Raw genomic sequence first — 18,019 nt, 5'->3', positions numbered from 1 at the left:
AGATGTCAGAGTATATAATTACAATCATAAACCGTCTTCACTGCAAAGATTTAATTAGTACACCAGAAGAGCATTTTAAAGTGATATCAGAGCAATTCAGGTTCAAAATTAAAGTAAACACCATGTAGCTCGTGCATAAAAACAGAAGGGAGTTTCAATTTGCAGGATGTATGTGACATTAGAACTCTCGATCGTGACTGTAACTTACAAATTATAGCATAGCGGAAAGGCTAAATATTAGCCAACTTCCCTTAGATATTCGGCCTCCTAATAATTAATCTCCAACCTAACACCTTCGGCATTTCATTGATTCATTGCTTGCAATCAACACATTCTCACAGCCATTTTGTGCTAGCTAGGACGTGACCCAACAGTCATTTCATTGATTCATTGCTCGCAACATATCAATCAAGAGCCAGCAACTGTCATCTTAACACATTTGATTGTAAGGTCCCTGCATATAGTTTCTAATATTTGAAGTCTTTAGATTATGGGTTTTTTTTTTTATTATGGACTTTGATTACAGTTTATGATCTACCTACAGAACACTGAGAGCATCTCCAACAGCTTCTCCAAATTTTTCTTCAAAATAGGGAAGCAAAAGTCATATTCTCCAACTAATTTTTACACCAACTCCAACAACTTCCCCATTTTGAAGAATCTATTTTTTCCTCTAAAAATTTGGAGAATGCTACAGATTTGGGGAAGCTTCCCCATTTTTTCTCCTCCATCCCTATTTTGGGGAATGAGATGGAGAATTTGTTGGGCCAAAAACCTAACTAAATTCTCCAAAATTGAGAAATGGGGAAGCTGTTGGAGATGTTCTGACTTGAGCATTGACGTGGGCTTTGATCGGGATCCACCCGGGGGCCCTCTCTTTCTCGGAGCGTACGTAGACTTCTCATCGGAGCATCTCATCTCAATCCAAGTTACGTTAACATTATTATCAATTTATCATCCTCATCAATCTAAGTTATGCTGCTCAAATCTTATCATGTGATCTCTTAAGATGCGTGGCCGCAACTTGCAATAACCACATTCTTTTTGTTTTGGCTGAACATGCATAACTATTTACTATAAGAGGGGATTTAAAGTTGTATGATTTGCAATCTTTTTGCCTTGTGCTTCTTGAATACCGAACGACAAAATGAAAGAAAAAATTTGAGAGAAAGAAGAAAGAGAATTAATTATTAATAGAACACAAATGGGCTAGATAAGAGCTATAGAGCTGTGGCCCACTAGGCCCAAACTGGTTCCACAGGTTAATATGTCGATTGGCAGGCCTTCTATATTATTTTGACATAGCGGTCAATGAGGTTGTACGTATTTCATGTTTATGAAAGAAGAAGATGGCTGATTTAGTTTAGCAAATTCAAAAGCAGAAAGTTTTCGAGATTTTTATTTTTATTTTTATTTTTATTTTACCCCTTCGGCAAAGGTATAACACATATCCTCATGCGACCTATATTTCTTTTTTCCTTTTCCTTTTTGAGTTAAGTCATAGCACATACCTTGAATCATGATAATGGGGCCCATAATGGTTAATGGAGTTTGAAGGTTTAATCTTGGTTGTAGTCTGAGAAGATGCTTGGTTTTTTTTAGCCTTCTCCATTGCTTAAAAAGTTACGTAGAGATCATTACTTTATCATAATTATTGATTATCTAGTAGATAGTTGTTGGGGGCCGATACGCTCACCTCGCCGCGGAAGCGAATCACCTTGAGAGAAAGCCCTGACTTTTGTTTTCACAAAATACTAACCAATCTCGATGTTCTAGTTTTGATAACGAAAACAAGAACAGAAGTGAATATCTCAGCAATGTGAGATATACATTCTTCCCAATATCAGATCTAGGTTTGAATATCGAGGGAAACAACCAACACAAGCAATAGCCAATACAATAAGTGAGACATAAGATTTACGTGGTCCGACAAACTTGCCTACGTCCACGGGGAGGGGTAAATGGAGATTCCACTATGATGGAGAACACCCACGACTTGTATAACCCACAAGCTCGTCCTAAAGAGATGAGGCTTCGATTTTACCCAAGATAAGATGACCCCTCTCTTGTTCAATCGCTCCAAGTTCTCTCTTCTTTTCTCTCCTCAAGATCTCACCTTTCATATCTGAAAAACTCTTCTTTTCTCTAGCTAAAACACTGTCGTACAAAACCCTAGGAACGAAGTTCCTATTTATACCAAAGAAAACAGGGCCAAAACAAAACCCGACGTGGCCCAAGTACCCGTTGTTCGGATCCGTGAGAGACACCTAGCTTGAGTGTCTCGCGCGGGTGTCTCGCGCGCGTCTCACCGGCGAGATAGCTTTTGGTGTCTTGCGGCGAGACACCTTCACAATTCTCCACCTCGTACACCATTTGATAAACCTCAAATTTGGACGAACACCAGAAGAATGATGCGAGCATCACAAGAGAGATCTGAAACACCAAACCAGGCCAAAACCAGCTGCACCATTATACCATAGCTGCCTACGTACCCTCTGACCAGGATCAAGCTAACCGTAATTCTGAATAGTCTCCATATAGTCTCCACCTCACCCCATCACCGCCCCGAAGGGCCATACCCTCTTGAGAAGATCAACACGGACAGATATGAAGCAAGTCTAAATAATGCTGAAACTTGCTACCTGTCACCACCTTGGTCAACATGTATGCAAGATTCTCATTTGTGTGCACCTTCATGAGAGAAATATCACCTTCCTCTATAACATCCCGCACAAAATGATACCTGACGTCAATATGCTTGGTACGAGAATGATGAACTTGATTCTTAGCCAAATAAATCGTACTCTGACTATCGCACCACAAGTTCACACAATCATATGTTCAACCCCCAAATCATCTAGAAGACCCTACAACCACAATGCTTCCTTTACTCCCTCTGCCATGGCCATATAATCAACATCTATAGTAAAAATACAACTGTAGCCTGTAACATCGATCACCAACTAACTGGAGCACCATATATTCTGAACACATAACCAGTAGTACATCGTCGTCTGTCTAGATCGCTCGCATAATCTGAGTCTACAAACCCATCAATTCGAGGGAGGCACTCCATTGCAACCGTGAAGAACCTAGACTTAAACAAAGGGGAGGATCTCCGTCGATCTTTTTCTCTTTTGTAAATCGGGATTCCGATACAAGAAGATTGTAATTTTTTTAAGTTAATTAGAGAGAAATTGCATTGAGAGAATTGTATTTATTCTTTGTCTAAGCCAATTAGAGAGATAATGCAATAAATCACATTCTCAATTGCCTTCTTACAAATTTCCCACCAAACATTCCTATTTATACCAAAGAAATCAGGGCCAAAACAAAACCCGGTGCGGCCCAAGTCTTTCTTGCATCCATTTGTTTTGCCAACATACCAAAAAGGTTTTTCATTATGTTAGTTTTTCTTGCATCCATTTGTTTTGCCAACATACCAAATATGCTACCTTTTTACTCCACATTAAACAAACTTGAATTATCTAATTTATGAAAAACTAGTTCATAAGGTGGCCTAATAAGTCAGGTTTGTTAACCAAATGATTATTCTATTTATAAAATTTTAAATTTCTTCATAAATCCAAAAGATAACATAGGTTAAAAATTTTCTGAAAATAAGCATCTTAAACACGCTTTTCCGCAAAGTAGTGATGTTTAAAGACTGCACATTAAAGAACATTAATACCATACAAATGTGAGTAGAAAAATTTCTAGTCTCTTTGAAGGCCAAATCTTACCCAAGGAAGGCAAGAAACATCAATCTTGGACAATTTTGAAAGAAATATACATTTCAAAAGGTTTAAAAATCTCCTTACAACGGTTCAACAAAAATTCATAAAATTCATTCACAAGAATACTTCAATGTAGAGCCTCACTTCCAGTTGTTAGCAACAATATCAGCCAAATCAACCACCCTCTGCGAGTAACCCCACTCATTATCATACCATGCAATCACCTTCACCATGTCATCCCCCATCACCATCGTCAACGACGAGTCGACGGTCGACGACACGTCGGTGCACCGGAAGTCCACCGACACCAACGGCTCATCGCAGACGGAGAGGATCCCCTTCAGCTCATTGTCGGCGCTCTCTCTGAAGGCAGCATTGACTTCCTCGGCGAATGTTTTCTTGGAGACTTGGATGACGAGGTCTACAACTGACACGTTGGGGGTGGGGACGCGGAGGGCTATGCCGTTGAGCTTGCCCTTGAGGGAGGGGAGGACGAGGGCCACAGCCTTGGCGGCGCCGGTCGAGGTGGGGACGATGTTGAGGGCGGCTGTAGGAGTGGGTGGTTGTCATGGTGCCCTTGATGATGCCTGCAGGTTGGTATTGTATTAGGTTTTAGAGGGTATTGTATTAATCAAACATGCAGTACACCAGACACAATGGTGCATAGCAGACATGTCACATATCCGAAAAGCCAGGAGACATTGACGCTTTGAGAGTTTTTGGGTAACTCAGTCTGGAATCGAACTCAAGACCATGGGAGCCACATTAATTGGAACCTCTTAATCATCCGGGCCACCCGAGTGGTTATACATTGACTATCTAATATATGTAGTTTAGATATATGTCACGTTAGCAATACACCAGTCAAGACCATGAAAAACTCATCAATCCTAGTTTACTAACAGAATAAACTTGATCATCAAAAAGTACATTGAGAATTGGACATACCGAATTTCTGATCGAGGACCTTAACGAACGGCGCGAGGCAGTTGGTTGTGCAAGAAGCGTTGCTGATGATGGGCTCGTCAGGGTTGTAGGCGTCGGCGTTGACACCCACCACATAGGTCGGGATGTCGCCCTTGCCCGGTGCGGTGATGAGGACCTTCTTAGCTCCAGCTTGGATGTGTTTGCCTGCTCCTTCACTGTCTACAAACACTCCGGTTCCCTCAATAACCAAGTCAATTCCCAATTCCCTGACCATCATAGTTTATGTTACACAGTCGAAGTGATAAGCATTTTAGTTATGAAAAAATGGGTATAATGGGTTGACGGCTTATTTAGTAAAATGGCTATCAAGATATAGCCATGTGGTGAAGCTCACCCTACTTGCCGCATCAAAAAATGTGAGTTCATCTCTTGGTAACTCATTTCACTAAACAAGCCTCTACCTCATGCCCATCAAACCCTCTACTTATTTGCAACTCGAGGTTCCGTCCAGAAAAGCTTAAACTTAACCGTTTGCAGGGGACGGTGGTTGTGCAAAACTCTGGAAAGTTGAGGGGATTTTGTGAATTAACCCTTTGAAACATGGAGCGTGATCATGTCATTTACTATAATCTCAATACATGTTTGATCGGTTGTTATTGCAAAGTTGGAACTGCATGATGTTGTAAAAGCATTTGCTACTACGTTTATTTGTTAAGAAACTTTGACTAACGTGCTGTTTCAATTTCCTTCCATCAGAAGAGGTCAGATTCTCTACATCCAAATACAAATATGTAGAGAACTCGGCGATTAACTACTTCTAATCAAACACACTTCTTAGATGTAACTTACTTCCAGGGGAGGTTGGCAGGGTTACGGTTGGAAACGACCTGAATAACCTTGCCGTCAACAGCTATGGAGGTGTCGCTGGCGGGCTTGACGTCGGCGTCGAAGATGCCGAGGGTGGAGTCGTACTTTAGGAGGTGGGAGGCCTGCTTAACGCCTCCGGTGTCATTGATGGCGATGACGTCGAGCGGGGAGTTCTCCCGGCCGTGCCAGCAGGCGGAGGAAGTTGGCGGCGATTCGGCCGAGCGTTGATGGCCACCGTTTATTCTTGGCCTGCTGTTACTCCCTTCCTGTACCCGCCGCTGCTGCCAACCTGAAAATTTTATAGAAGTAGTTAAGTCGGATTCTGAGATGAAAAGAATGTTGGTCAAATCTTTATTTTCTTTCAATTAATCATAATTATCTATTATTTAGCTCATGAACACAACTATTTCTGAATGGAAAATGAAAATAGTAGACATGTTCGTTAAATAATATATATTTGGATGTTCCTAAGAATGCAACAAGCTAAGGGCATTAGTGTATTGGTTGAGTACTTTAAGATGCTATCACTAGTTAGGAATTCAAAACATAATTTCTAAAAATTTAATTTGATACCTTTATTATAAGAAAGTGTGACAGAGATTAGCTTTTTCAATCATAACTATCTATATCATTCAGAGAACCTTGATAATTCTTTTTTGTAGTTAAAGGAAAAATAATTGTGGATCATACCAATGTAATAAATATTATACTTAAAATAAGACATAAATATTCATCAAATAGTTATAGATCGCTGTGATTGAGAAAAGGTCCCCTCTGTGGTTTTTTAAGATTGTGAGAGGATCTAAATCCAATTGCATTGTTTGTGCACTAAAGTCAGCTAATTATGTTAATATATATTAGGATAACATGTTCTATTCTCTCTCTCTCTCTCTCTAATATATATATATATATATATATATATATATATATAATATATATATATATATATCTCCTCTCTCTTCATATAGAGCAAAACTTGTGTCAACTTAAGTGATAGCAAAAAATATCCACCAAAATTTTTAGAGCCACTCCATATTGCCTACGGATATGCATGATATAAAAAATATTTTTTATATTAATAAAAAGTTGCTAGGAAGTTTGGTGGACATCAACTAATTGATAGTCATTTATTAATATAAAAAAAACCTTTTCATATCATGCAAGGATCCCTAAACATATGATGGGTAAAAGTTTGGTGGATAACTTTGTGTTATCCACTTAAGTTGACACAAGTTTTGCTGCTTTCTCTCTCTCTCTCTCCTCTCTCTCTCTATATATATATATATATATATATATAATATATATATATAATATAATATATATATATAATATATATATATATATAAATAATATATATATATAGGAAGATGTTCCTAAAGGTGACGCCTTAGATAATCATCTAAGGACGCAGCCTAAAATCACATGATTGAGCTACATTGTAGATGATCCGCTCCATTAAACTTGATCTACATATTCTAAAACACCAACACACCAAGTTTAGGGTGAACCCGTAGTCGTTTGACTCTTCATCCACTCACATCAATTTTAACGGTTTCGAATGAATAGAACCTCACATGGCTCGACGAAGGGTCAAATGATGATGATTTTACCCCAAACTTAGTGTGTTAGGATTTTAGAATATGTAGATCAAGTTCAACGGAGCGGATCATCCATAATGTAGTTCAATCATGTGATTTTAGGTTGCGTCCTTAGATGATTATCTAAGGTGTCACCTTAGGAACACTTATATATATATATATATATATATATATATATATATATATATATATATAGAGTCCATTTCACATGCGCACTAGTGCGTACGCACTCCTGAGCTGCAGGGTGATTTTTGCAAAAATCACCCCTTTTCGAATCCAGCTGGCCTCAATCAAACGAAGATGACTCCCTATCTCTCTCTCTCTGCCCCAACTCCCCAGAACCCAAAACCCCTCACCCTCCCCAGATCCCTCTCTTCTCTCATTCTCATCTCTTCACGCCGACGCCTCCCCTCCTCCCTCTCTCGACGCCGATGCCGACGCGACGTCCCACGTATACCCTCCTCCTCCTCCGTCAAGAAATCCCCTCCTCATCCTCCTCTTCGACCGCAACTCCGACCGCCTCAGCTCCTCCTCCGAGCTCTCCCTCGTCCTCCACCGCCTCGGGCTCTCTGTCGATCCATCCGACCTCTCCCCCTTCCTCCTTCCCCCACCCCCTCGGGCTTTGAGACGCTATTGAAGAGCTAGGAGATGAACTGCAGCCCCAACTCCGTTGTACCCCAGCCCCAAATCCGCCATCACTCTCGCCGTCGACGAACTCTGAGATCCCCATCTAGATCTGAGATCCTTAAACAGGAAGCTTTGTATCAAGTTTGGATTCAATAGACGTCAAGGAGGAAATCCCCTCCTATGACAATGATACTCATTAATATCATATATATATATATATATATATATATAATTTTTTTAAGTGTACTATGCTTATGTATCTATTAAAATTTTAACATTTTTTTATTCCTACTCCTAATCCTAAATCTAATGCAGATATGCGACAAAAGCTTGAGTTTAAAATTAAATTAAAAATGCAAATCTTTAAATAAAAAGTAATGTAAAACTTCAAAAATAAAAATCTAAAAAATATTAATAAATTATCTAAAGTCAGGATAAAGTTAAAATTATATTAATTACGATTATAATAATAACTATTTAATAGCTAATTAGTGGCTTTGCATCCTCTGCGTCCTTGAAAATAGAAAAATCCTACAATCTACAAGGCACATCAATGATATCTCTTTTTACAGTGGGTCCCAGTTACAAAATTATTAACATAATTCGCACAAAACTTATTATCATTTGACCAACAAAATACGAAGATACTATCGGTCCACACAGTAAACTTACATGATTTTCAATCAAGGATGTAGAGTATTCTTAACTCTAATTATGTCCTTATTTACTAAAATATTTATTTTATTTTATTTTAAAATTTTAATTTATTCCCTCAAAAAAGAGTAATTTAGACATAGACATAAAGTTAACTAAGTTTATATTTTGATCTTAAATCATATGTATGGATAGGTATATAGCAGTGGGGTTTGATTCAGACCAATTGGTCATGCGATAAGTATATATTTCTATTTTAATTTTTTAAAACTTTTAGCAATTTATATCAATTTTTCTATAATCTTCGAGAATCTTTTTTTTCCCTTGAAAGGACCCTGTATTGCTTAGATTCCCTTATTAATAAATGCTTCTCACTACAAATTACTCAATAGTCCAGAAGTTCTTATGTGAATGTATGGATTCAGATCCTCTCTACTATAAAAAAAACGTGGTGGAGTGATCATTACTATATCATAGTCATTAACTTGCTTAATCATTGGTTGTAATTTGCCTTTAAGTGTAATTTTTAGGAAATGTGTGCAAATCATTGGGGTATGATAACTGCTAAATTTAAAATAAATCATAGCCATCTATTAGACAAATCAATAACTATGATTATATAGTGATCTCTCTAGTACATTTTTTTTGCATAGGAGAAGATCCAAATTCGGGAGTAAATTGTATTCAGTTTATCAAGTGAATACTCAATACTTTGTGATATCCAAATTCGTGAGGGATTTGGATCCTCTACACTATCAGAAAAAGTAGTAGAGTGACCACTATTTCATCATAATCGTTGATTTGTGTAGTTAATGATTTTGATTTATATTTGAGCGTAAGTTATGATGAGTGCTATATTTAGAATAAATCAAATTACTGCTTAATTATTAAACAAATCAACGACTATAGAGTGCATATATTGATATTCATTAAACTTATGTGAAAATATCTCTAATTTTGTCTATTCAAAATAAATGCATTAGTAATTTTCTTTTGAAAAGAATGTTTGTTATATTTGGACGTAAATTAAATGTAGCCCTTTGTAGTTGCTACTAGACAACAAAGATTGAATTCAATTCAAGCGAATATAAGGTTTATTATGTTATTACAGGCAAGTTGTTTGAGAATCAGGATTCTTTCTGGCGGTAGGCAGGAGAAACTAGAGAGAGAGAGCATTTCCATCATTATCATTTTACTGGCGGATCGATTATATTTATCTTGAATGAAAATTAAGAAGAGTGTGACCCTTGTCTCGATAATGCTTGACACTGAATGATTTAAAAGCGAAATCTTAGCAACTGTAGATTGCACTCTTGAAGTCCGGCCCTAATCGCTACGCCAAGACTCCGAAATGCTGACGAGGGTTATAGTTTTATATTCTAACATTGACACTACGTTTGAAACTGTAAACTAGAGTACGCGGGGATTGAGTATATATATATCTCTCGAAGCTTACAGCCGAGGTCTTGAAGGCGACAACCGAGAGGAAGTCGTCAGGAGACGCAGCCTTCTTCGAGAAAGGAAGTGACGAACCCTTCAGCCCCGAGAAGTCTGAGAATCCCTTCTGCATGCGCACGTACAAACAAAACAAAACAAATTTTAACATCTCAAAATCAAGAAATCAAGAGCGAGACGTGTACAGAACGAGGGAGGATAGATCAGGGCTGGACCTGAAGGGAGGCATTGGCTACCGAGAGCGTAGCCGAGGCCATGGAAAATGTATTGATGTGAAGCGGCGGAGGGGAGATGATCGTAGAAGGAGAGGGAGTTTTGGGAAACTTTAAGAGAGAGGAGTGCAGGGGTTTTTGTGGTGAGTGGAGGGAGTGAGGATTGAGAGGAGAGGATGCGATCGAGCAGAGGATGAGATTTTGGATTAGGCAATCTTTGAACGTATGGCTGGCAATGAGTAGCGCTCCATCAGCTTGAGACGAAGCTGGTTGACTCGTACTGGTTCATTATGTTTGCGCTGGGCGACGTCCGTGGGTTTGGTTCTGCTCTTTTGTAAAAGTTTATTGTATGTTTTTAGCATGTAAAAGGAGGGAAAGTGTAAAAAAGTGGGTCCTATTGTCAGCTTTCCTCATTTTCAATTGTTTGCTTGTAGCTGTAAAAATAATGTAAAGTGCTTTACTATGCTGATGTGGCTGGCAAAGGCAATTCAAAAAAAAAAGACTTGATTTGGCCAGAAAGCTGACAACAAGTCAGAAAAAAATAATTAAAAAACCAAACACTGCCTAGGGTTACCTCCTTTTTCTCTCAGCTTTCATTTTTTCTTTCACCCTTTCTCCTCCGCACCTAGCTGCGCCTCAAGTCAGAGAAGAAGAAAAAATCAGTGCCTCCGTCTCCGTCGTTTGCTTCGCTTCAAGTCGGAGCAGAAAATCGGCGACTCCGTCGTTTGCTTGAGGGTAGATCCGCTAGAGGAAAGGATTTGGTCGAGGTATAAAAATTTCGCCTTTCTCTATTATTTCAAGTTCCCTTTCAAATTTCTTTTATTTTTGCACAGAACTTTAAATTCATTATCGATCTAGCAAACACCCCTTAATTTGGTATCTCTTAGATGATGGGTATTTTTTTAAATTTTGCCTTTTTCTCATTTATTTGCTTGATCTAGATGATGAGTATCTCTCAGATTTAAGAAAAACTTGATTGCTGATAGAAACTTGATTTTTGGTGTTGATTGCTGATAGGAAATCAAGCCTAAAGCTTGCAGATAAATGCTTTTGAGCAACCTTCAAGTAGGGTTTTTTGGTATAACAATTACTTGCCATAAGTGCCAAATGATTAATTCATCAACGAAAATTTACACATCATAAAGCATTACACAAATTAACCTTAGTAACAGAATCACAAAGACTTTGAAAGCAATAATTTTATTATCATAGTCAACTATTATAGAAGTCATATCTTGGTAGATATAAATCCCACACACTATTTAGCAAAAAAAAAAATTCCCACACACTGCAAACTTTTGTTAGTATTCACAATCATATAAATAAATGGAAGGGGGAATAAAATATCCATGTAAGTTGAAATACTTAGAGAATAGAACTGTTCATGAATGGTTGTATCAAGTTGGTTCCTATATAAAATAAAAATACAGAGGTATTCAATGAAGGAAAAAATTTAGCTCTTAAAAACTGAAGTTACTGAACTACAAGATAATTAATAGCCAAAATATCAGAACCTAGCCTAAATATTTGACCCACAATGATAATAAAAATAAAAAAATTAACTTTAATAAACATGCATGCATATTTAACTTCATATAGTTCAAGATCATGCAAATAACTTCAAGTTAAACATGAGATATACAAGCTTATCTCCCAACAAAAAACCAATGTATGGAATTTTTTTTTTAAATTCTAGGGATACAAATCCAAATTAAAAGTAGTAGGTTTGATCTGGTGCTTAGATTTGAAGAAATTATTTAATTCTGTACGTATTGAACAGAAGTTATTGGTAGTACATATAAAAAATATATTCAAAGTATATATTGTTCTAACATTTTGTTGTATGGAATTTTCAAGCACTATTCTTTTCATGCACTATTCCTCAGGAATCATGTTATATGTACTCAAAGATTGAATGTATATAACTTTCTTAGGCTATAATTTATTACTTTTACTTTCTTACTTTCAAAAACTAATTACTTTCTTATAATATATAAAAAAGATGGACAGAAATGAAGTTGTTCGTAGGATGAACAATGCAGCTGCTGTTGCTACTGTACTAGTTATGCTAATGGTATTCATATGCCGATATCAACATCGTCCACTTATAAGACGTAACATCCCTCGTCATCCTTCGTATGTAAGAGACTTAGACAGACATTCTCATATGCGTGAGATATTAAATAGTAGTACATCGAGTTGTCAAGACTATCTCAGGATGCGTATGGGAACTTTTATGAACTTAGCTCAAATGATGAGAGATGAGGGCTTATTGAAGGACACAATCCATGTTCCTATAGAAGAACAGTTGGCTACATTTCTCTAAATAATGGGACACAAGTCCAAAAATAGGGCTTGCAGAATTGACTTCATACGTTCCGGGGAGACTATTAGCAGGTATTTCAATAAAGTTCTAGGAGCTATTTTTTCTCTTCGGGATAGGTTCATGAAACAAGCCCCAAATGAAACTTCGACAGAAATTATGGAATCTAGTCAACGGTTTCCATTTTTTAAGGTAAGTTACCTATATTAATTATAAACAATTATAGCTATTCTATTGAGATGATACTAATTAGGATCTTGAAAGATATTTTTTTATTCAGGATTGTATTGGTCTAATAGATGGAACACACATAGATGCAATAGTGTCAACTAAAGATGCTCCTAAATTTAGAGGACGCAAAGGGATCACACAAAATGTTTTGGTTGAGTAACACCAAATAAACGATTCACATATGTGATGGCTGGTTGGGAGGGAGCTGCAAATGACTTCACAATTCTTAAGGATGCACTATCCTTGCCCCCACCAAATGGTTTGAGAGTCTACGAAGGTAAGACATAAACACAAATTCGATTAAGATGATAAATTAGTCAATATATTATTAGGTTATATGTAATATAATAATGCACTTCATCAATATTGTAGGAAAATATTATTTGTGTGATGCTGGATACCCAACCATGCCGGGATTCATTGCTCCTTATCGTGGTGTACGATATCACTTGAAAGAACATAGTGGAAGAGTTCCTAACAATCGTCGAGAGTTATTCAATCTTCGGCATTCATCACTTCGTAGTAAGATAGAATGCACATTTGGAATCTTAAAAAGTCGATTCAAGTTTCTTTCTGCCAAACCTCATCATCCTTTCCCAAGTCAAGTAAACATCGTAATTGCATGTACTATTTTACATAATTATATTGCTATTATTGATCCGAATGATAAGTTCTTGAATGAGTTTATGCATGTAAATGAGGAGGATGGAGATATCTTGAATGAAGATGCATCCATTACTGATTTTACACAACAAATGACTCAACGAGAACAACTTGATACGCGGGAAGAGTGGAAGTCACGGCGAGATCAAATTGCATATGAAATGTGGATTGAATATTGTAATCGACATCGTAAAGGAGTCACGTATGAGATACCTTTTTGAGATTTATATGTAATGTTTGTAATGTGCTATGTTATGGAATTTAAACTTTGTTATGATTTGTAGGATTTGAACATTTCAACATGTATGCAATGTGGTATGTAGTGTTGCTTTATGTAGAACTTAAACTTGTGATTTGTAGGATTTGATCATTTTAAAAGATATATATTTTTGTGATTTGTAGGATTTGAGATTCAATTTGTTTGTTTTTGTTTCTATAGAGAAGTTCAGTGAGATGATTTGGTTTGTTTTGTTGAAGAACTTTGGATAGTAATAGAAGGCGAATCAATTTTTTGTTTACTGTTGTTGGAGTTTTTCTTTTGTTAAAAATTTATTTGTGAAGTGTTTGGTTTAGACTTTAGTGATGATGGGAATGTCAGAGCACTGTTTTGCTCTGTTGCAGAAGTGAATAACTCCAGCAGTAGTTCTTTGAGTAAGATCTCTTGTATAAGTGCTCTAGATCATCTCAACATGTTTTGTAAATTCTAGATCATTTCAACATGTATGCAATGTGGTATGTAGTGTTGCTTTATGTAGAATTTAAACTTGTGATTTGTAGGATTTGATCGTTTTAAAAGATATATATATTTTTGCTATTTGTAGTACTTGATGATAATTGTTTTTTCTTTTGACAATATTTTTGCAAGCAGGGATGGAGAATCAAAATGGCTCATTTCGTCCGAAATTTTATTCTCAAAATAGAGATAGTCAAGAGAGTCAAGAGAGTAAAATTCAAATGCAGCACTTCATGATAATAGCCCTACAGGAAGAATACCCCAAATTCCATTCTCATTTGGTTCTTTCCAAACTCCAACATCTGGATATGGTTCTTTCCAAAATCCTATGTCAGGTATGATGCCTCCTTCTTTCCAAACTCCAACATCTGGATATGGTTCTTTCCAAAATCCTATGTCAGGTATGATGCCTCCTCCTTATGCTTGTGGACCATGGATGCAATTTTTAAATGGTACACCAATGCCACAAATGAGATCAAAAAGTTCACCCATGAGTGGAACGCCAAAATTATTATCATTTGAAATCCCCTCATCGGAAGCTAGTGGTGGGTCTAAGAGGGTAGCTCGTGAACAAGATGAGGAAGTTTCGTCACCTTCAAAAAATCTTAATCAAACTGTGAAAGTGAAGAAAGCTAGAAACATCATGTGGGATGATGAGCTTGATGATTTCCTCATTCCTTTCTTGGCCAATAAAGCTAGGAATGGTGGAAAGTGTGACAAGAGTATGCGGTCTAGGGCATTCAATAATGCGGCTAAAGCATGTACTGAAAAATTCCATCAGTTATTTACCAAGGACAATGTGGGAAACCACTATATAACTCTTCGGAATCGTTATCTAGACATGCGAAAATGTCATGAAATCAGTGGCGCCGGTTGGGATAAAGAAACAAAAACAATAACACTTGATCCAAGTGTTTATAACACATTGGCAAGGGTAATAATTTCTTAATTTTCTACTTTTAGATTTAATTTTAAAATATATAATAATGATAAAAAATACAATGTGCATGTGCTATGTGTATCTGCATTTTATACACACAAATACTGTGTATATCTATAGCAGATACACACAATATTTGTGTGTATCTGCTACAGATACCAATACACACAGTATTTGTATGGTTAGTGACAGAGCTATTTAGTGTTCAGTAATATCACATGACACCATTAAATTGTTTTTTAACTTATATTTACTACTTAGGATGTCACCAACATATACAAGCATCATTAGGACAAAATTCTGGATTCACTACTAACCTGACCTATTGAACGTCCTATTGACTATATTGTTTCCACTACATGAATTGTGTATTAGTGTCTAAATCCATTGCACTTCTCTAAATATGCCGCATCAATCAAAGGCTATATAAGGAATTGTGTATTAGTGTCTAAATCCATTGCACTTCTCTAAATATGCCGCATCAATCAAAGGCTATATAAGTTTTTTATGGTTTCAGTCTAAATCCATTGCACTTCTCTAAATATGCCGCATCAATCAAAGGCTATATAAGTTTTTTATGGTTTCAAAATCAAGTCCAAGTGGAAGTTAATGTCTTAACTAGAGGATTGGAACAAAAAGTTTAAGCTATTATGAATTTACTCCAATTTCATGTTTACAGTTCTCTCTCTTACGTATTAATTCAATAGTGAGACTATATGACGAACCGAACAATCTCACTTCATTTGTGAGCTTAGCTCAATCCTCCACAGGAACCGAGCTCTTTCACCCACCAATTAAGTTCAACCAGATCATTATCACTACTACAGGCAATCTCAGGCACCATCCAACACTTGTGCGAGAATTTTTTTTTTGTATATTAGTCATTTAGGAGGCATTCAACATAGAAATATTTGAGAGGTGCATATGTACAAAATCAACCTCTTAGGGGGCTTCCATGCTCAGGAGAAGCCTTGGTTTTGGCTAGCTCCGATAGCGCAGACCCACACGACCTGCTGCTGCGCTTCAGAGACGTTATGTGTATCTGCAGCAGCTGTAGATACACATGTTGTGTGTATCTGCTGCTGCAGCAGATACACACAACATGTGTATCTGCTGTGTATCTGCAGTAGATACACACAGTATTGTGTGTATCTTCTACACATACACAGCAGATACACATGTTGTGTGTATCTGCTGCAGCAGCAGATAATAGAACTCTTCGGAATCGTTATCTAGACATGCAAAAATGTCATGAAATCAGTGGCGCCGGTTGGGATGAAGAAACAAAAACAATAACACTTGATCCAAGTGTTTATAGCACATGGGCAAGGGTAATAATTTCTTAATTTTCTGCTTTTAGATTTAATTTTATATTGTTTCCACTACATGTATTTGATCCCATGAAGTACATCCTATCAGATACACACAACATGTGTATCTGCAGCTGCTGCAGATACACACACTGTGTGTGTGTATCTTCAGCTGTTGCAGCTTGAGTGTTTACATATGTTTTGACTGAACATGGAATTAGTGTAAATATTTCTTATATATCCTATTGTTTTGTAGAAAAATCCAAGACTTAAGGACTACGTGAACAAGCCTTTGAAGCACTACGATGAATTGAAGCTAATTATCGGAGATGATTTCGTAACTGAAGAGTTTAAAAAGAATGCGTATGATAATTTTGAAGGAGTAGCCAATGAGGTAATTGATTTTGACTTACCCGTTGAGAGTGATAGTTCTCCTATCCAAGTTGGATCATCCACGGAGGCGAAAGCTAACAAGATGAAAAATGCAAAAACTAAAGTTAGAATTGACAAATCATCGCGTGCAAACAAACGTCGTATTGTACGAAATGAGGATTATGAGGAGATGACAAGTTTTCTTGAGAAAGTGGGAGAAATTGCATGCGCAATTAAAGAGGGCAATCAACATTATAGTGCAAAATTGGCCGAGAGCATATATTCTCTTTGTGAATTCCCACAACATGTATTGGATCATGCGCTCGATCATCTATATGATAATGAAAAGCAAGCTAGGCTATTCATAGTGAAGCCATTGGAATCTCAAGTGGTGTGGATGAAAGACCATATCTTGAAGTATCACTTGGACAACAATAGAAATGTTGGGGATGATATTGACGAGGATTCAAGCTAGGGATGAGTTATTTTGGATAGAAGATAATACATTTTGTTAAATATTTGGATGAATTTGAACTTTAATGTAGGCTTTGATTTATTTTACTTGCTTTTGTTATGGGTTGGATGACTAAACTTTATTTTTAGTTGTGATGTTGTGGGTTAGATGAGTTATTTTGGATAGAAGATGATACCTTTTGTTGAATATTTGGGTGAATTTGAACTTTAATTTAATATAGGATTTAATTTATTTTACTTGCTTTTGTTGTGGGTTGGATGACTAAACTTTATTTTTAGTTGTGATGTTGTGGGTTGGATGAGTTATTTTGGAAAAAAACACTTTGATGTCAAATGTTAGTGACATCCTTGCTAGTTGTCGTGATGAGAAGATTCTAATTGCTAACAGAATGATGTCAAATGTTAGTGACATCCTTGCTAGTTGTCGTGATGAGAAGATTCTAATTGCTAACAGAGGTGAAATTGCAGTTAGGGTCATCAGAACGGCACATGAGATGGGGATAGCATGTGTTGCTGTCTACTCCACAATTGATCAAGATGCTCTTCATGTGAGACTTGCAGATGAGGTAGTTTGCATTGGGGAAGCTCCAAGCAGTCAATCGTAAGAAGATATAACTTTCTCCTTTAATTTTCAAAAGGGTTAATTGTGGATAGACATCTTGTACTATCGCCCACTTGCAAATAGACCCCATCATTGAACCTTTTTTGTTCAACATTTTTATTTTTAAAAATCAATAGTTTGTTAATTTATTGGATTAAAGAACTTCTTAATAGAATATATTGGTCATAACATTTTGTTGTTGTTTTTTTTTTTTTTGGGGGGGGGGGTCTCTTTTTAGAGAGGTAACTTTACCTATGGTAATATGATCATTTGAGTAGGGACCATACAATAACCA

At 36.8% G+C, this 18,019-nt stretch overlaps 2 protein-coding genes across 2 annotated transcripts; one reads left to right on the top strand and one right to left on the bottom strand.

Annotated features, from left to right (window-relative positions):
• LOC109823666 (glyceraldehyde-3-phosphate dehydrogenase GAPA1, chloroplastic-like) lies at nucleotides 3,701-10,358 on the bottom strand. The gene is given in 8 exon segments (XM_020389991.1): nucleotides 3,701-4,286; nucleotides 4,288-4,324; nucleotides 4,686-4,930; nucleotides 5,514-5,722; nucleotides 5,724-5,783; nucleotides 5,785-5,820; nucleotides 9,867-9,974; nucleotides 10,081-10,358. Coding segments are annotated over 8 exon segments (1,146 nt in total). The 5' UTR covers nucleotides 10,123-10,358; the 3' UTR covers nucleotides 3,701-3,877.
• LOC109824283 (protein ALP1-like) lies at nucleotides 12,794-13,634 on the top strand. The gene is made up of 2 exons (XM_020390848.1): nucleotides 12,794-12,908; nucleotides 13,004-13,634. Exons 1-2 carry the CDS (start codon nucleotides 12,818-12,820, stop codon nucleotides 13,513-13,515), a joined length of 603 nt encoding a protein of 200 aa, XP_020246437.1. The 5' UTR covers nucleotides 12,794-12,817; the 3' UTR covers nucleotides 13,516-13,634.

This window comes from Asparagus officinalis, chromosome 9, assembly GCF_001876935.1.
Source record: "Asparagus officinalis chromosome 9, Aspof.V1, whole genome shotgun sequence".
Taxonomy (NCBI): Eukaryota; Viridiplantae; Streptophyta; class Magnoliopsida; order Asparagales; family Asparagaceae; genus Asparagus; species Asparagus officinalis.
This window is presented reverse-complemented; position numbering and strand designations above follow the sequence as displayed.

What these genes read in the sequence shown, in the direction of transcription:
- LOC109824283 (XM_020390848.1), top strand. Translation starts at nt 12,818, where the DNA reads ATGGCTGGTTGGGAGGGAGCTGCAAATGACTTCACAATTCTTAAGGAT. An exon ending in TGGTTTGAGAGTCTACGAAG is followed by an intron (nt 12,909 to 13,003) that starts GTAAGACATAAA and finishes TCAATATTGTAG; the next exon opens with GAAAATATTATTTGTGTGAT.